Here is a 21,038-nt window from a genome sequence, read left to right as displayed (position 1 = left end):
AAATTAAGGTAATCCGAATTCACCGAAACGTTTCCAGTTGTCGCATGGGAAACAGCTAAGCTGATCAAATTTTATATCTAATTAAATTTATTGTGCAAAATATTATCAACTTCATTTTTTTAGTAGTTTACTTATGTAGATTTAGTTGATGATTTTACTATTATTAATAACCCGGCTGGACTACTTTAAAAAGATTTATTAGTTCTCAGTGAAATCGTTTTGTTCGATAGCGACTATTATAGAGAGAAATACAAAAGTTATTACAGGATGTCGGTCATCGACAGAACGAATTAAAAACCTTATCAAGGGAAACTTATCTTTTGTGTTTTATTTTCTTCTTATGACATAAACAATAACAAGATCATTTGTTTGAGTAATTTTATGGATAATCTTAAGTTGCTTTTGATGGTTTTCGCCTCATAATTTTAAAGACTCAGTCGGTACAAGATCAAAGACGAAATAATTTTATTACGAATTCATATATTATGATATACAAGTGTATGTGTGAGCCAAGAAAAATGTAAATTTAGACTTTCATTGATTAAAAATTTTGCAATACATTTTATTGACAGTCGGCTGATACTCTCTTTAAATAGTCGTCAAAAATCAAAAATTTTAATAAAGTGGGTTGAAAAAATTTAATTTGCTCTCATTGATACGTATGATGCACCATCAATAGTTTGAATTAAAACAAAAGTGCGAATCATGTATCTGCTTCTCAAAAAAGAGTGCCGGCCGATTGGTTACACAACTGATGCCTGATAATACATGAAATTTTCACGGGAAAAGTCCCAGCCTTTATCATTTACCCCAAATATTATTACATTTATTAAAACAATCGTCTTAAGATCGGTCTGCATATAATGAAATGAAGGTGACTCATCTGTTTAGGATGCCAAAAATATCTCCTACTTTAGAAACTTTGTTAGTAATCACTAATCATATTGAATGTCGAGGATGGTGTAATTAGAACATTTCAAAAACAGCAGACTCCCAGTCTAGTTGTGAAATTAATAAGATCCTTTTTGTGCCAAAACGTCATTAACCAGAACAGGGCAACCCAATGGACAATTTTTGGGTTATATTTATAAGCATAGTCACTAACGATGCGCTCAACGCAATTGGAAGTACATATGTAGATGGCATAGGAATGCTACTTGAAAATGTTCGAAACAAAGAAGAAGCTTTTCAACACGTTATATTAATAGTTAGCTCAAGCAGAGTGCAAACCAACTATTTCTATTAAGTAGAAGAACAATAATACATATACTATGGAACTGTTAAAGCTCAGAAACCAAAAGCTCGTTGTATTTTTTAAATTCAAATGCGGGTTGTACAACTTATAATGATTACAAGTCTGAAACTTGTAGTAGACACTTTTTACAATAATTTAAGATAGATATTTAGCTTCCCATCCTAACCTCAAAATTCAAAAAATCTCATGTTGTTCAGGAAGCATTTTCTGACCATTTTTGTTAATTACTTTTTTGACATTTTGGCTTTTCCTTCTACCAATTCCATATGTAAAAATATTGCAGTTATGTTTATCCGCATATTGTATGAAAATAAATAAAACAAAAATACTGGTATGCAACGGAAGAAAATGTTGAGAAAGTGCGACGCTGTACGGGTGCGAAATATGGACCGTGGAAGGGAAAAGTGGAAAAGAAAAGGTTAGAAGCGTTCGAAATGTGGTGTTACAGGGGAATGATGAGAATACCGTCGATCGAGAAGATTAGAAATGGAGAAGTGTTAGATAGAATAGGAGAACAGAGGACTCTATGCAAGTCAAGAGTCAGGGACATATTAGACGAAGAAACGGGTTAGGACGGGTATAGGTAGACCTAGATTAGATTACTGTTCGCAAATAGTAAGGATGTGGATGTTCTAGTTTTAGGGAAAAGCGAAGATTAGCTCAGGATAGGAAGGAGTGGAAGTGCATATCCAACTAGTCTTTGGACTGACAAACTTTGCGAACACTAATCTAATCTAGGTCTACCTCTACCCCTTTTAACTCCCGTTTCTGCCTTTAATATGTCTCTGACTAGACCTTCGTACCTGAGAAGGTGTCCTACCAACCTATGTCGTCTATTGCTAGTCTTATAGATTATGTTTTACAGAGGAAAATGTGGTCATTCACGAAGTTTCAGACTTGTAATTAGAGTACTCAGAGTCAGAGTTAAAGTTACACAGTTATTTAAGGGTAATTTCATATTTTTAGAGTTCCCTACCTCAAAAGGAAGAAGGAGGAACCCTTATAGATTTACTTCGTTGTCAGTTCGTCTGTCTATCTGTCAAACCCTTTCCCTCAGGAACGCCTGAAGGTATCAAGCTGAAATTAATATAAAATACTCAAGTCTGGAGTTGTAATTGTACGTTTTGGGATTGATTTTGGGGAGGAACTCAAACTATACTCGGAAAAATCGGGAAAAAATCGTCGAGACTCGATTCCTTGACAAGTTTTTTTTTTGCTGATTTAACTGCTCATATGCCATAAAATATTGCGAACTTTAAAAGATACTGCGTAATACCTTTGATATATCGCTTGTTTCTTTAATAGTTCATGTAGATTTTGATACACTCTGTATGTTTACAAAAATTAACAGACACGTGATCGACTGCGAGTAGGTACCTTGGGACTTACTCATGCATTTATTTTAGTTAGACATCGCAAGTACTAATGATACTTTAATTGCCCAGGAGTTATACCGTCACACTTTCTTTAAGATTTGCACTTGTTGCTAGACATAAATTTTGTTTAGATAATTTGTGCCAACTGCAACGTAAATCTTAGCATTGCCGTTACTCATTTACATATTTATTAATGCGTAATAGAATATAAATAAGTCTTGAGTAGGAAATACACATATTTTAAGTAAAAATCCTACAATATATACATAAATTAACTTTTATATGAACCTTGCCCAGATAATTTTTCAAAGAATGAAAGATCTTTGTTTATTATAATCCAGGTATAAATAGATACGACCAAATATTTATCACATAATATTGTGTATATTATATAAAAAACATAATTAACGACAGTACAACTGTAGAAATAGATATGCAGGGGCAAAGGATTAGTATGCTTAAATTGTCAAATTGTGGCTGATTTTAGATCTAGGAAGTCAGATAAGTCAGGATGGAAGAAGTAGTAGGGATATAAAGTAGAGGATAGCGTAGGGTCCTGTTGCCCTTAATAAACAGAAGTCACTTCTATGCTCGCGAACGATTAATTTAGAAATTCGAAAAAGGTTGTTAAAGGTGTATGTTTGGAGCGCGACGCTGTTCGGGTGGGAAATATGGACAGTGGGCGCGGCGGAAAAGAAAAGGTTAGAAGCGTTCGAAATGTGGTGTTATAGGCGGATGATGAGGATAACGTGGGTAGAAAAGGTTAGAAATGAAGAGGTATTAGAAAGAATAGGAGAACAGAGGACTCTGTGGAAGTCAATAAGAAATAGGCGAGAAAGGCACGAAGGTCTAGTCAGAGACATACTAGAGGCAGAAACAGGCGTTAGGAGGGGTAGAGGTAGACCTAGATTAGAATACTGTTCGCAAATAGTTAAGGACGCGGGCAAATGCGAAGTTTAGCTCAGGATAGGAAAGAGTGGAGGTACCTATTCAACCAGTCTTAGGACTGGCGACCTTTTGATGATGATGAAAATTGTCAGCAGGAAAACAAGGAAGTACTTATGTAAGTAGATACCTGAGGATGTTAGTATGATAATTTATGTCAAAATCAGAATATAAAAACTTTGAGTTGACTTTAGAAACCTTAACTATGATAACTGGCACGGAGAATAAGCTTTCTCACACAAAAAATTAAAGAAAATCAATTTATACCAGCACTGGGGGTGAATACGAGTTAATTTCTCCGTATTTTTATGCCGAACCTGAATAGTTCGAAAATTAGAAAAGTTTGCATGTTTTCCTTTATTTATCGTAGGTATATATTAATAAAAAGATTTTTTTTATTTAGGTCACTAATACGCTGTATAGAGCTAGGTCGCTTGGTATAAGCGGCTGTTCCCTGAAACTAATTAGTAAGTACAAAAAGCGACTGTAATTAACTACACGCTGGTCGCTTTTAAACGTACGAATTATGTCCTTTGAGATTTCAAGTTGCAAGTAAAAGTATAAAATATTTAATTATGAAGTAAGTGTGTACTTTTGGAAATGAGAAAAGTTTCTTAAATGCAATTTTCCGACTTATAAAGTCACTGCATGTATGTATACGTAGTTTAAATTAGAAAGACTAATGCTGTTAACTTTACTTACTATTTAGTATAAGGTGTAGTAGATATTTATTATTTGAGGACTATGAAGTCTTTCTTAAGTTTCTTGGTTCAAGTTTCCTTTGACAATATTTGAACAACTAACTTGGGCTAAAAGTATCGCAGAAAGCAAGACATAAAGAGCACCAAATGTCACAAATCATTATGGTCATTTGAAATTTTGTAATCAAATCAAATTTAATGATAAAGGGTTGAAAAAGAAAAAGTTAACAATTTTGAATCGAATGGTCGAACGAGATGTAATTCGAAAAATAACAAAATTCTAACAGTAAGAATGACGTATGTTCTTCGATTTTTTATTAAACAAATACGCATTTTGGAAACTTCTAAAAATCAATCGTTAGGGAATGCAGTTGCTACTTTTGTATGGGAAATTTTTTAGATTATGTTACGTATTTGCTACTACTACAAAATAGCGCGTTCTAATTAAGCTATACTAATTAGAATGAGTGAAACAACTGCCAGTAAAAAAGCATATGAGTTACTGTAGATTTTTAAGCTTTCCAAAAAAATTTGATTGATTTAAAAAATAGAAAAATTATTCGGTCAGTGTCACTAAAAGCGCATCCCTCAGATGTGGTCCCATTGCATAAAATTTGCTGTTTTTTTTATACTAATTTTCTTGGGTCTTATAGGCAAATACATAAAAATTATCAATTCATTCGGAGAACGAAAAATCGTTTTTGAGATCTTTGTTCAATTGTTTCATACAGCAGCATATGATATTTATTCATGTGAACGGATTTTGAAATTTATTAGTTCCTGAATGGACGTTTTCGAATAGCTTTTGATTCACGTGGGTGGCTGCTCTTGTTTTCAAAGCATACTTCCAGAAAATAATAGCACGAAAAGCGCCTGCTATTTTTTTTTATGTGCATCCTCATTTTGCATACCTTTCATTTGTCCGAACAAAATATTTCATGCACCGCTGATATCTAATCGCAAAAAAATAGTTTCCAGCACCAGAAAATAATAATAATCGGGTGAGAGTTTTTGTTATAGGTATCCTACCGAGCGAAAAAAAGACGAAAATTTTAAAATTCTTTAGTTGGAACTTATCTGACTTCCTAGAATTCTAGTTTTTCGTCTCCTATCGCTTTTTCCTGCAAAGGAAGAAAAAGTAGGGAAAGAGTGAATATAACTATAGGAGACGATAAATTAGAAGAAGTGGCGGATTTTAGGTATCTAGGAAGTCAGATAAATCAGGAGGGATGGAGTAATAGAGATATAAAGCAGAGGATAGCGTAGGGTAGAGTCGCCTCAATAAAAAGAAATCACTTCTATGCTCACAAACGATTAATTTAGAAATTCGAAAAAGGTTGTTAAAGGTGTATGTTTGGTGCACGGCGCTGCACGGGTGCGAAACATAGACAGTGGAAGCAGCGAAAAAGAAAAGTTAGAAGCGTTCGAAATGTGGTGTTACAGGCGAATGATGAGTATACCGTGGATAGAGAAGGTTAGAAATGAAGAGGTATTAGAAAGAATAGGAGAACAGTGGACTCTCTGGAAGTCAATAAAAAATAGGCGAGATAGTTTGGTAAGACACCTTCTTAGGCATGAAGGTCTAGTCAGAGACATATTAGAGGCAAAAACGGAAGTTAAGAGCGGTAGAGGTAGACCTAGATTAGATTAGTGTTCGCAAATAGTTAAGGATGTTCTAGTTTTAGGGAAACGCGAAGATTAGCTGAGGATAGGAAAGAGCGGAGGTGCGTGTCCAACCAATCTTAGGATTAACGACCTTATGATGATGTGAAACGTCATCTTGTGAGTCTATCATCAATTACAAAAGACTGCTAACGAATTAATTAGAGGCAACTTCTCCCTACATTTTCACCTCCAAATAATCTTGAAGTGAGTCAATGCCGAGGTCTCACTCTAGGTTCCCAATTGATTTCTTCTTTGAAGGCTTACAACTGTTGTTTAAAACTGTTCCCAGAACATAATGAGATTCAATCGAGATAGATGACTCACCCTGTATAGTGTGTTTAATGGAGGGTATCAAAATTGTTTCAAGTAATTTTCTTGTAAATTGAAATTTCAATTAGTGTCACGTCCCGTGATTTAATGACCTATGAATTGACGTGTCAATCATTCGGTTGACGCGCAAATTGTTTGTGTCTTTGGCTAATTTCTAATTATCATGTTTAATCAGTGTAATAATCTGTTTCAAAAACTGTGTATATAAATATGTATTTTGGACGAACACGACTTTTATCTACACGCCTACATAGGTCTCGTCAAAATAAAGCAGTTTACATAAGCCGATGCTTTATACTTATTAGTATTTTTAGAAGGCATGACACTTTTATACCTACCGTCCCTATTAAATTACGAAATAAAACACGGTGCGCTTATAAATTTCCCAGATGCAATTTTATAAAGGTGCATCTATTTATAGAAATATAAACAGATATTTGATACGATTCCGTCACGCTTTAAATAAATGCAAATACCAAAAATTTCATTTAACCGATAGAAAGATGCCACAGGGTCCAGAAGCAAGGAAAACAGTTTCTACGTCAATTTTAATTGAAGATGGAATACTTTATGGGACGCGTCATTAATGTGACCTACGACAATTTTTCTCTTTAAATGTTAAGAGATGACGTTGAACGATAATATCAATACTTACTGAGGATCCGCCACCCCCTTGTTTTGTAACCAACTTCAAAGAATGAAGGAGTTAGAAGAAAATAAAATAAATTAGACAAGTTTAACTTAAGTAGTCCAGCCGACACTTCATCAATAATTAAAACCATCAACCATTAAAACCAAAATTAAGGTAATCCGAATTCACCGAAACGTTTCCAGTTGTCGCATGGGAAACAGCTAAGCTGATCAAATTTTATATCTAATTAAATTTATTGTGCAAAATATTATCAACTTCATTTTTTTAGTAGTTTACTTATGTAGATTTAGTTGATGATTTTACTATTATTAATAACCCGGCTGGACTACTTTAAAAAGATTTATTAGTTCTCAGTGAAATCGTTTTGTTCGATAGCGACTATTATAGAGAGAAATACAAAAGTTATTACAGGATGTCGGTCATCGACAGAACGAATTAAAAACCTTATCAAGGGAAACTTATCTTTTGTGTTTTATTTTCTTCTTATGACATAAACAATAACAAGATCATTTGTTTGAGTAATTTTATGGATAATCTTAAGTTGCTTTTGATGGTTTTCGCCTCATAATTTTAAAGACTCAGTCGGTACAAGATCAAAGACGAAATAATTTTATTACGAATTCATATATTATGATATACAAGTGTATGTGTGAGCCAAGAAAAATGTAAATTTAGACTTTCATTGATTAATTATATAACAGCAGTTACTGCCAAGCGTTTGTCTAATATTAACAGAAAAAATTTCGAAAACACGAAAAATGTGACAAATATTGGAGGTGTTAAATGAAATGATGGAAATACAAATTTTTAAAACGTGGTGACACTTGTATACTATACATACATATATCCGAGCAAGTCATACAAATGCAAAAACGCCATAAATGTATTAGTGTCATTATTAACATCATCACAGGGTCGTCAATCGTAAGATTCGTTGGACACACACCTCCACTCTTTCCTATCCTGAGTTAATCTTCGCGTTTTCCCAATACGATACTACGGAATCCCACATCCCTTACTACTTTGGAGTAGTAATCTAATCTTGGTCGGATGCATTCTGATTGTTAACTGTGGCATATGGTAAATCTACCTTGGACCAAAGCAACGTTTATCGGTTGTTCTCAGAGAGTCAAGAAGATGAGGACGGCGAAGAGCGTGCCCGGACGCCCGAACACGTCAACAAGAGGCAAAAAGTGATGAAGTGAAGAAAATAGTATTGACCAATCATCGAATCACTGTTAGAGAAGTTGCTGAGGACCTAAACATATCGATTGGCTCCTGCTATTCGATTTTTACCAATGGTTTTGGCATGAGACTGGTCGCCGCGAAATTCGTACCAAAATTGCCCAATTTCGACCAAAAACAGCATCGCATTAACATTGCTAAGGAGCTATTGGACTCTGTCCGCGACGATCCAAATTTGCTCCAGGGCTTGTTAAGTAACTGGTGACCAATCCTGGGTTTAAAGTTATGATGTGGAAACCAAAGCTCAATCATCCCAATGGAAGCTGCTGCACGAGCCAAGACCGAAAAAAGCGCGCCAAGTTAGGTCGAATGTGAAGATTTTGCTTAGAGGTTTCTTCGATTGCAAGGGCGTGGTGCACCATGAGTTCTTGCCACAGGGTAGGACGGTCAATAAGGAATATTACCTGCAAATTATGCCTAATTTGGGTGAAGTAATCCGCCACAAACGCCTGGATTTGTAGAAGAATAGAAATTGGCTTTTGATGACGCTTCTGCTTACATCGTTGCTTGGGCAACACACTAACCATACCGCAGCCACCGTATTTCCCCGATCTCGCCCCCGTAAGTTTTTCTTGTTCCCCAAAACCGAAGAGTCTCATGAAAGAAGGACGCTAGGCTACGATTGAGGAGATAAAGACGGTATCGAAGGAGAAGCTGAACAAGATCACAAAATGATGCTTCAAGGATTGGTTAAAACATTAGCATTAGTGTATAATATCTGGCGAGAATTACTTTGAAGGAGACAAAATAAATATTCATAAATAAATAAATAATTTTTGAAAAACCAGAAAATTCCCGATACTTTTTGAACATACCTCGTACATACCCTTACTGCCTACTGCTCCTTCCATTCCGAATTACCTGACTTCCTAGTTACCGAAAATCATCAACTTTCTCCAATTTTTCGTCTCTTATCTTTATATTAATTCTTTTACTACTTTTTCTTTCCTTGCATACCTACCAACAGTTTTGTTTTTCTTACTTATGGCTATCTGTTTTATATACGAGTGAAACAACTTAAAATTAAATATGATTTAGAGGATATGATTTTGCTCAGCGGCGGACTAAGTCGGGTCCTGGGAGGCCTCCGAATTTCGAAAAGTCCTTTTTAAAGAAATTACAAACTAGGCCAAAATTTTAGGGACAGACCTTTGCACTGATAAAAACATATATAAATATATATATATACATATATTGATATAAGTATTGATCAGAAACATGTACGTATTGACAGATACAGGTGGGTGTTAGCTATACAGATATTGACAACTCGAACAAGTGATTCATTTATATTTTCGTACTAGTGTCACCACTACCACTTATTAGTTGCCGAAACCAAAACAAAATAGACAAAATAACGAAACCGATCACGTGACGATCGTTTTAAGCGTCACTTTGACTAATTTCGATCGCTATTAATATTGAGTAGTGTCTAGAGATCACATACGATAAACGAGCCTCCTGTGTTGGCGCAGTTTTAAAATTAAACTTCTCCCCGCATTCCAGAGAAATTTTAGCAACAGAAGAAAGGTATCCAGTAATGCTAATTTTAGTTTTATATGGTCGCAACGCCGTTTGAAATTATGTGCAATGCTAGAAAGGGCGCGAATGCTCAATAATAGCTCAATTGCCTGCATATGATCGTCAACGTTAACGCCTTAATAACGTTTTTGAGTGCGATTTTGTGACGGGAAAGAAGTGACGGGTGTTTTGTGAGGAATTTGATAAGATACGATAGTATGTAAGGCAATTTGCATAAGTATTTCTATTTTGGTTAACGTTTGTTGTCTCATACGCAATTGACCAGAAACATTAAAAAGCAAATTTTTAATAACAGTTTCGACGAAAGCTTCAGAAAGATATAACTTCCAACTTTTTATAAGAATTCATTAGCATTAAAACGTTATAAGCTTATTAATTATTTACTTTTGAACTTTAAACCATTTCGAATGAGAAAACATTTAGAGTAATCTCAATTAAATGATGTGGCTATCACAAATTTTAAAACATTTTAGATTTACTAAGTACTTTACTTTTAAGTAAAAGCATTTAAATGATTCAACGAATTTTTTTCACACTCTACAAGTGTTTGGAGTGATTAGCCCTTTATCAAAACTGACCATTCAGTAACTAAATTACCCTTGAATAAGAGCTAACCACCCGAAACAATTGTAGAGTTTGAATAAAATACTTTTAATATTTTCATTAAATTCCGTTTTAATTATCGACAAAACGGGCACAATTAAAATTGTGTGTTTCCCCAAAAGACACACTATATTATGTACCTATAAATTGCCTAGTTTTAACAAAATCAAATATTTACACATTCCAGTCAGAATTAACGTAAAACTAATTAAAACTAATTAAATATTATAAATGTAAATGTGAGTTTGTTTGTTTATTACGATTTCACGCTTCAACTACTCAACCGATCATTATGAAATTTTGTAGACACATTGCCAAGGGTATAGAAAAGGACATAGGGTACCTTTTAACCACAAAAAAAATACTGTTCCCGAAGGATAGAAAAATTAATCTTATGTCGTTTTCGACACGTATTTAGGACATTAAAAGCTAGCAATATAACAAAATAATTTCTGTCAAAGGGTGAACCATTGTACTGGGACATTGAGAAAAGTATCACACCAGATCTAAATAAGTTTTATCTTTCGTCATTCAATTATCAAATATCTTTTAAGTGGATAAATTAATTTAAATAAATTTTAAGTTACAAATGAAAATTTCAATTTGTAACTCGAAATTTCGATCTGCAACACGAATTTTCCAAAAAAAATACGTTTTTTCCTTCTATGCCTTCATAGAAAGTAAAGCATTTGGTTGTTTTTTTGTTGTTTTTCACTATTTGATATTTCAACTTCCTGCAAAACTTGTGCGCTCGGATTAATTAGTAATAATAATAATCGTCCTATTTTCTGATGTTCCTTTTGTACTTAATTTGTCTATATGTTTTTTTCAGTATCAACTTTTATAATCCGAACACTTCTACGCCAGCAAACTTAAAAAATTCTGCAGTCATGCGACTAATACAGGAAAACGAACAACCACGTAAGTAACGTTTGAATTAATAAAATTTTGAACGACTACGTTTACATCGCACCCTTGTTTGAATGAATTCCACCCACCGAGTGTTTGATATTTTTGTTACACAGTAACAGGGCACACATAAACTCCTAGTAACAGGCCATTTACAGCCTGAAATTCTCCAATTTTGCACCCCTTGCTATTAACGGTTGATTAAATTATAAATAAATTACTTACCACTGGGTCAATGTCCTTCAAAAATGTAGCGGGTGGGCCAGATGTTGAAGGGAAGAACAGGTACGATTTTTGAGAGTCTGCAAGCAGGATTAGGATTATTTATAATTTGCTTGTTAATTGTTATTTAATGGATATTTGGAAATTTAAGAAGAACATTAGGAAACAAAACTAACTCTGTTTCTGAAAACATTAATTTTGACCTTTCTAGACACATTTTTTCACAGGTAGAGAGAAAACTTTTGAAAAATTTTCTTTATAGATAACGATTGAATTTGCTATATGTATTTTACACACTTTAATTTAATTTAATTTATTAAATTTGGAACGGGATTAATAAATTATGGTATAATAGAGGGTATGAGACAGGGGGAAGAAAGGGGAGAATGAAGAAAGTGTGGAAACCGAATGAAAACAAAAAAAAATAATTTTGGGGTTATTCCATACAATTTCTTTACTTAGTAGCACACTAAGGAGGTTGGGAAAGCTTCCCCAATAGGGGAGGTGTTCGAGAATGGCCCATTTTGTTAAAATAAAAAAAAATTGAGCTTAATCCAGTGAGGGAGACCTAACATACATAATCCATAATAAATGAAACACTTTTTATTAAAAATCCTTTTTTAACGGAAGGGGAGCTTTTTATACTTCCCTTTTCCATCTCACTATCATACTGTAGGACAGTAATTACATATTAAAAATTGCAAACTCAATAATAATTATTTTTTGTCATTTGTTTGGTTTCCACATCTCCCCACATCAAGGGGAAGCTTTTCCTACTACAACCCTACTAGCCCTATCTCCACGTATACTCATTACCCTTAATTGTGCCTAAAATTTACTTCCACTGTTTAAAATAAAGAATTTATTAGCCTGAAATAGTAATAGGATTTACAAGAATAGAACAACAGTCGTAAATTCTAAATACGTATCTACTTACCCTTTCAGGTACACATTCCCCAATATTAATATATAATTGTAATGCCATTTTGCTTAAAATTAGTTTACGTTTGTTTAAACAACAGAGAACGTTTAATAAAAGCACGGCCAACCGTGTTGAGCTTTGTCGAGAACGGAACTAACTAAATACGTATAAGTAAACATATTTTTCTAGTATTGGTTTTCATTAATTTATCTATATTCTGTTGACCTTACATAAAAGGAAGATAAAGTCGTACGTAACTAACAAAAAAACTTGTAGCGTGACGAACTATTATGAGATAATGAACATTTTTCTTCTCGAAACAAAAGATTTATGAAATACACATTAAATAAATTCATTTGAATTTCTGTGTCCTCGGATTTATCAGCACTGTTTTAATTTTCATCATATCTCCTGCTGTGAAAAATACAAATTGCATTTGTTTGTGAACTTAAATTAACAAAATTCTAGACATTTTTCACTTTTAATAATATAATAGGTGTATTGATGTTTGCCGATCATAAACCCTATAAAACAATATTGGGTTAATTTATGCATTATTTTGTTGTGAAATTCATGTAGAAAATATAATCGAGTCGAACCCAGTCGCGGATGAAATGTTTTGTTGTACAGTTCGATGCGTAATTGCTGAGTAGACAACAATTAAAATTAACATCAACGAATCAGAATACACTTTATTTCATACAAGATGAAGCAGGAACAAGTTGATCTTAAAAAGATAACTGAGAATTGCGCTGTGCTATCTTCGCCTCAGTTTGCAGCAAAAAAAAATGCACCGATTAATTAAAAGTTGTAATAATTTTTTAATTTTATGACATACTTAATTATATGATCATTATATTAGGTGAAAATCAAAACTAGCTCTATACTCATACACAAAAACAGTAACACCCCCGATGTAAACGTAGTCTCATTTTACACAATTTTAATAATTTTTTATTTATTATTAAAAGCTTCCTCACTGTTAAATGGGGTATAATTTTGACAACGTTTTCGTTAATCTTTTATCACACTTGAAAATTATTCTACAATATAAAATTTTTACTGACCTATAATAGTTGCATTAATCTAAACTTAAACTTGACCAAATTTTAGTCATTTTTAAGTAAAAAAGACGAAGATTAAGGCCCAATTTCCGTTCTATAATAAAGAAAAAATACAGTCAAATTTCCCTAAGTTAAGAAAATTTTCTTCCTCCCGTTAATAACCCTTACAATTTCAGATCTCGATATTAGACGGTATTTCGTTTGTGTCGCCTTTTCCTACCTTTTTATGCTGTCTTTATCAATGTAATAATTAAGGTTAATACATAAACTTTCATCAAACATTTGCATTTTCTACAAATGGTTCATCACGTAGTAACACAACATAAGTATAGTTGGGACAATCAAAATTGGCAAGTCCACAATAAATTATCCGTGAAAAAGGACGTATCTTCTTTCTTGTTTCCACTTGAGATTATAGTCATTTGCTGCGTTTTGAATACGCCCTTGTTAAGAATGCTTGGAACGTATGTCAAAATGCTACAAGACAAATAAATATTTGGAAGAACGTTCCTCATTCAATTCTGAAAGTACTGTAAAGATTACAAATCGATTCACTAAACCGTTAAAAAGTTATTGATATTTTAAAAAATTCTAATTTTACACGACATTTTATGGAGATTCGTTAACCGAACAGATTAAAGTTATTTTTATTAACAGAAAAAAAAGCTACCACAAATTTCAAACTTTTATAATAAGTAACTTGAACTCTGGAGAATCACTTTAGCGTAAGATTATTCAAATTCACTAAATGGTTATCGAGGAAAAAATGAAAAATTAGGCGAAAATCTCGTTTTTACTTGATAATATAATGATAATATTTATAATTGTCTGAAATAATTTGTTTGTTTCGAAGTTGAAATCACTGGCAAAAGTCACTTAAAAATTTTCCATATTATTCGTTATTTCTTATTTCATTCAAAGTTTTTCCAAATTTCCTCAAACCGTATCCTTTTTTTTAGTATAGATAGTATTCATTTACCTCATGATATGCTGCAAAACCTAATTAATTACGAATTTCTAATTTTATGTACTCTTGTCTCCGATTGTACCTCCCAAACATCTGTAATTTTGGAAAGCCATCATGAGTAGTACAGACAAAGGAAAAAGAGATAACCGAATAATAGTAAACAGTGCAGTAGTTAAATATTTAGACAAGCGTCATTGCTATCCTAAATTCCTGAGGATATTGAACATTCTTTAAAATGCGATGCTGTCAACATGCTCAAATTCTACTTATCTGCATCTCTTTCTCTTACACATTAACTGGTGTAATGTTATTCCTTTTTCTTGATTAGTGTCCGCTGCAATTCCTACCAGGCATCTCTTTCCTATGTTTACGATATTCCCTATTACGTTTGTCATAAGTAAAATGTTTTGTTAGCAACGTCTCTAGTTTACTTACTAAGTTGAAAGAAGAAAGTAAATGCGATAGTTTTATCGTGGACTATGCCAGTTTTGAATGTCCAAACTATATCAAAAAATTACGCTTGCCTTTTGCTTCAAACAAAACACGAAAAAAATTCATAACTCTGCAAAAATCATTCTTCTTATCAGGCATATGTACAGTCTACTTACAGAAAGAACCTTAAACATAATCATATTTTTCCAACATAATTTTCTTTGTTTTGGGGGTGAAAATTGGGTCCTATGAACCTTGTCCTTTTACATGAAACATGAAATATGGATAGGGAAAATGCCTCAAGTTTACAGTAATGCAACTATGGTCAGTACTGAATGTTTTATAGAATAATAAGTCTTCAAGTGGGAAAATAAAGCTGCCAAATTCACTTATCCTTTAAAAGGAATATAAAGATTTATAAAAAATTTTTAAAAATGGATTTAAGGTGGATAAGATGGTTTAAAATAATCATATACATATCCTATTTTTTCAATTTTTGTATGTATGTATGTATGTATGTGTGGTTATAAAATTATCTACCAACCACACAGAACATGATCGCAGAGAAATCTATGAATCCGCGTTTTATATTTGCCAACTCGAGTAATGTCTGCTAAATCTGAGTTACATGAGTCATCGTAATGCTTTAGGTACTGAAAGCAACTCGAATTTACGAACACACGATGGACGACAGAATTGGCCACCTCCAGATAACAAAGCGGTTCACAAAATTCAATTTGGAGTTTCAGGTAGAAACAAATTGATAGATGATCAAAGAGACATAGCGCATGATCGAGGGCACACAACCCCCTCCATTGCCTAAATCATTTTCTTTCTCTTCTTCTTCTTCTTCCTATATTTTTGTCTTCATTGACAAAAAGTTTTCCGGTGGTGAATTATTACTTTTTGTGACAGTTACAGTTTGAACTCTGTTCTTATAATAATTATATTGTGGTGTTATTTATCTGTTATTATCTTTTTTTTTGTTATTGTTGAAGTCTAACTCTTCTTCAGTGATTAATTTATTGAACTAGTTAGTGTCGACGTGTCATTAATTTATTAATTGTTAACAAGTAAGAAATAACTTTTTCTAGTCAATGGGAGAGCTTTTTTGTGAGCTTTTGTACTAAATACTTTTTGTATTTTGTTTTTTTTTTCAATTTTTTTTAATCACTTCATCTAGTTTGTCATTTGTCATCGCAATTATTTATTAATATTAATAACAATTGAAGAAAATTTAACTTTCTTGATGAAACAAGTTCTTTATTAGTTTTATAATTTTTTTTGAAGTCACCTTAAGTTAATAAATAAAATAAATACAATAGGACTGCGAGTTCACGTTATTTTGCATAAAAGATTCATTAGATATTGTAAACGTTAAATTTTTTGTTTATTTAACATATGAATCCACGAAGTAACTGCTAAATATGGCTACATGCCTTGCATCATTACGACCTCAAACTTTTCTAACAAGGGAGAACTAAACTGGGTTGACTTATGAATACATTAATTTTTTAGTGTTATTTAAAATTAGCCTACATGCTTGCGGATATTAGATGCGGTACAGAAAACTTAAAAATCTCTCCAAATTAGACCTCACATATAAACGAGATTTTAACATTAACTATATAAGCTTTTCTAGTGATTTTCCTGGAAGCTTTACAATACTCTCCATTAGTTTTAAATAAGATATTGACGTCAATATTGGCAAAGAAATTCTAAATAAAAATTTTGAATTGTTTATAACACGATACCATCAAGACCCTCCATTATTTTTATAAGTATCGATTACTGATTTGGGTAACAGTATCGTGTGTCGATATTGTCAAATAAAATATCGTATTATATCGAGAATATCGAAAAATCTAAAATTTTAATAATTAAATTTAAAATAAACTTTCCTAATAGGAAACTTGTTAATGTGATTAACAACACATCAAATTAGTTCGTCAAATATTTCTTGAAATAATAGGCTTTCGTGAAGGCAGGTTCACAAGTGACCGTACGCAGCATCCGTTTTTAGTTTTTACGTACGGAACCCTAAAAAGGGTAACGAAAAGATTTATGAAGGCTATTGTTTCATTTGTCATTAATTATTATTAGAAACATTTGAAGGCTCATAAATCTATTCTTAGTCTAATGACCTGAGCGCTTATAAACTTCAACCGCTTTAGTATTTGTAAGTTCCCACTAAAAATACCATTTAATAAAGTTAGTGGGAATTTTATAGCTTCAAGTGATATATCTACAATACCAGTTCAACCTCGTCCTATATATGGAATATTGACATTTCAATACGTTCAATGCGTCAAAAGATTGACGATTTTTAATTAAAAACTTTAAATACCGAAAGTAAGCGTAAGACACATTTCCATCCTTTAATTAGATATTAAATAATTTACCTAATTTTATTTCGTGAGTGGAGATTCCGAAACCGATTTCCACCTACTCCTTCTCCCTTTATTCTGCGTCAGGTTTCAATGTTTCAGTTTGTTCGATGAAGGTTTCTCGTTCTCAGTCGCCTAGTCTAAACGAACCTTAACATTTCCTGGCATGAGACTATTAATAAATAAGAAATGCAGTCGGCTGAAGCGTACACTAAAAGTCTATCACAAACGTTTGACTGATGACAATATGAAAAGCTTTATTTGATTCTTAAAATAAGCACAGTTGGCATTAACGCAAGCGAAAGCAAAAGTAGGTGTCCCCACAATTGAAATTAATTGACAAAATTTGCGACATCGATTAGACACATTTTTATTTTTAGGTGTGAGTAACGTTTAGTGTTTTCTTTGTTTCCGATTTCGAACTTAGAAATCAAAAAAATGGTACCAACTTGGCAATACCAAGACTGGTGTTAGTATTGCTTTGCTCATGAGTAGGTGGAATTGTTATTTTTAATTTGTAATCATTACAAAAAGTTTATGAGGGTTAAGGAATGGAAAAACTTTGGTGGTTGTTGAAGAACAAACAAAATAGCTCAAACCCCAACGTCAAAACACGACACTGTAGTTGTCCGAAGCACTTTTCGGTAACAAGGTTACCTTCTTCAGGGACTGAAGCGAACTAGGGTTAAGGAAAACTAAAAATGGATTGACAGAAGCTCCAAAAAATGTTTTAAAAGACAAAGGTTATACGAGGATAATAACGCGTGAAATAAGTAATAATTCAGTTAGTTTCAATTAAAATTCACCCTCAAGGTGTGAGAATTTATTTCGCTAACGTGACGTTATAAGGGAATGTTTGGACAAACTTGAAAAAACAGTATGATTAGGAAAAACAGTTTGCAAACACCTATGCATTCGCGTATGTCACTTGAAACACCTGACTCAAAAACGTTTCGCTGTTGTGTGTTTCAAAGCTGTGCCAGAATTTAATTTTAGATGGATTTTCAAAATCTCGCCACTGAATGCTTTGAATTATGAAATATCTGGAGAACATAGTTTCGTTTATTTTTTGACCTCCATGTTAATTTGTAAGTTTTGCAATAACTATTTCTGTATCTATAGAATTCTAAAATTACCTTCTCACTAAAACAACAGGTAATTTATTTACTATAGAAGAAGTCATGAAAGAGGAAAGTTGGTGCATAAAAATTAGCATTTTTAACAAGAAATTCCAAAAATGTTCTCCGTTCTTCAACGCTTTAAAAGTAGTGGAGTATAAAAAGAATCTACGTAAAAAAATCGATTTCAATATGAAAATTAAATTTCTAATGCGTACCTACCTATATTGGATTTTCTAAAAGAAAATATCCATAAACTTTTTTAATATTTTATCACTTGAACGACACAAACAAATGATATTGATTTTCCGTCCTTAAATATGAAAATATAACTTATATAAATGTGTATAACGGATTTTCTAAAAGAAAATATCCATAAAGTTTTCGGAGGTTTTTAATATTTTATTACTTGAACGTGGCAAACAAATGATATTGATTTTGGGTCCTCTATCCCATTTTATCACACCTTTTTTTTACTTATATGTATGTTGTATATCCATTGCCATCATAAGCAATATACTGAAAATTAAATATGAAACATCTGAACTTATCTGGTAGACATTCCCTTTTATTGCACAGTCGTAAACTTCAGAGCAAATATAATAGGGCTCTAAAAGATTCCTCTCAAGATTTTTACAATTTCTGGTTACAGAAATTTGTCAGTACATTTGCGAATAGTCTTGTAAAATTTAATTATAAAACTCAAACAGGAAAAGCAATGCATTGTCTTAAAAATGAGCATTCAATTACTGTAATAGCAAGAAATGCAGCTGAGGTATGATAAATGATAGAAAACCCGCGATGGCTAGATGCTCTAATTGAAGGTAAATTTTATTGGACCTTAGCGTAAAAGGAAAGCTTTGACAATAAACATAAAGCTTTTAAAAGTTTGAGAAATATGCAAGGATATTTTATATCGCTAATGGAAAGAAAGCAAAACTAAATTATTAATCGTCACAGAAAATCAAGAAAAATGGCTCCCCTAACGGTTGTCTTAATAAGTTTTCCTTCATATCGTTATTAACTTCATAATATTTAGGACCGCTCCAATAGTTAAATAGTCAAACACAGAATTTTTCATTTTTTTACATTGCTGATTCTTATACGAGGGTGGATTGATAAGTTTCCGGCCTAACCAAGAGATGACGCCACTAGGCCTACCTTGAGGTGACATTCTATAGTACCATCCTTGGATAGCTTGTAGCTATAGTTTCAGCCCGATCTCCTTGCTAGTGTAGGTTTGACAGCACGCTGAACAAGACGCCTCTGTGGTTTTCGTAAAAATGGAAAAGCAGGAAAATCGTGCTGTCATCAAATACTTTTATTTGAAGGGGTTAACGCCGAAGGAAATTAAAAAAGAGATGGACTCAACACTGGGGACATCCTCCCCGTCATATTCAACCGTTAAGCAGTGGGTTTCCGAGTTTAAAAAGGGTCGTGTGAGCACCTCTGATGGGCCTCGCTCAGGACGCCCCGTTGAGGTCACAACTCCAGATATGATCGAAAAAATTCATCAAATAGTGCTGGGAGACCGCAGATTGAAAGTGCGTGAGATAGCTGAGACCTGTAAGATGTCATATGAACGTGTGCAACATATTTTGCACCAACATTTGCATATGGAAAAGCTCTGTGCAAGATGGGTGCCGCGTTTGCTAACAGTCGACCAAAAATTGATTCGAAAAAACATTTCTACCGCAAATTTGTCATTGTATAAGCGTAATCCAAGCGAATTTTTGCGTCGATTCGTAACCGTTGACGAAACGTGGGTCCACCACTACACTCCTGAAACCAAAGAACAGTCTAAACAGTGGATTGGACCAGGGGAACCAACTCCAAAGAAGGCAAAAACAATTTTTTCGGCGAACAAGGTTATGGCTACTGTTTTTTGGGATGCAAGAGGTATTATATACATTGATTACCTTGCAAAGGGTAATACTATCACTGGTCAATACTACGCAGACTTATTGCAACGTTTGAGCCACGAGGTGAAAATTAAACGACCTCATCTGGCGAAGAAAAAAATCTTGTTTCATCACGATAACGCACCAGCGCACACGTCAATCGTTGCGACGGCTAAAATCAACGATCTAAAGTTTGAATTGATGCCGCACCCTCCTTACTCTCCAGACCTAGCCCCGAGTGACTATTTTCTGTTCCCTAATCTCAAAAAATGGCTTGGCGGTAAGAGATTTGCGGACAATGAAGAAGTAATCGAAGCTGTAAATGGTTATTTTGAGGAGCTTGACGAATCAGTCTATAGAGATGGCATTAATAGACTGGAACACCGCTATGAGAAATGTATCAGCCTTGGAGGAGATTATGTTGAGAAATAAAAAAAAAAAATTTTTAAAAACCTTGTTTTTCTTGGTCAGGCCGGAAACTTATCAATCCACCCTCGTACATCTATGAAAGAAAATGTTTGAGAATCACAACAGTGCAGGAACAAAGTAAAACAATTAGCAAAAATGCCAAAAATTGTCACTTCTATGCTCGCGAACGGTTAATTTAGAAATTCGAAAAAGATTGTTAAAGGTGTATGTTTGGAGCACGGCACTGTACGGGTGCGAAACATGGACGGTGGGCGCGGCGGAAAAGAAAAGGTTAAAAGCGTTCGAAATGTGGTGTTATAGGCGGATGATGAGGATAACGTGGGTAGAAAAGGTTAGAAATGAAGAGGTATTAGAAAGAATAGGAGAACAGAGG

At 33.4% G+C, this 21,038-nt stretch overlaps 1 protein-coding gene and 1 long non-coding RNA gene across 7 annotated transcripts in view; one reads left to right on the top strand and one right to left on the bottom strand.

The window, feature by feature from the left end:
- The window catches only part of LOC112905109, an 18,282-nt gene extending 5,539 nt beyond the window's left edge, over positions 1–12,743 (bottom strand). The window contains exons 1-2 of the long non-coding RNA XR_003231564.1: positions 12,383–12,743; positions 11,449–11,525 (exon numbers count right to left, since the gene is read on the bottom strand). This is a non-coding gene — a long non-coding RNA (uncharacterized LOC112905109). The remainder of the gene's footprint in view (positions 1–11,448; positions 11,526–12,382) is intronic.
- LOC108741188 (ataxin-2 homolog) overlaps positions 1–21,038 on the top strand; it is a 29,590-nt gene that overhangs the window by 2,690 nt on the left and 5,862 nt on the right. For 2 of the 6 annotated variants that reach the window (XM_018475879.1, XM_018475884.1), the window contains 2 exons: positions 11,147–11,235; positions 15,481–15,579. In XM_018475879.1, the coding sequence (XP_018331381.1) occupies positions 11,147–11,235; positions 15,481–15,579 (188 nt within the window). Of the gene's footprint in view, positions 1–9,591; positions 9,700–9,796; positions 9,911–11,146; positions 11,236–15,480; positions 15,580–21,038 lie in introns of those variants that run through there. The other 4 variants (XM_018475881.1, XM_018475885.1, XM_018475882.1 and 1 more) reach the window with 4 other exon arrangements.

The sequence above is a fragment of the Agrilus planipennis genome, unplaced genomic scaffold, assembly GCF_000699045.2.
Source record: "Agrilus planipennis isolate EAB-ADULT unplaced genomic scaffold, Apla_2.0 scaffold256, whole genome shotgun sequence".
In the NCBI taxonomy this organism is placed as follows: domain Eukaryota; kingdom Metazoa; phylum Arthropoda; class Insecta; order Coleoptera; family Buprestidae; genus Agrilus; species Agrilus planipennis.
This window is presented reverse-complemented; position numbering and strand designations above follow the sequence as displayed.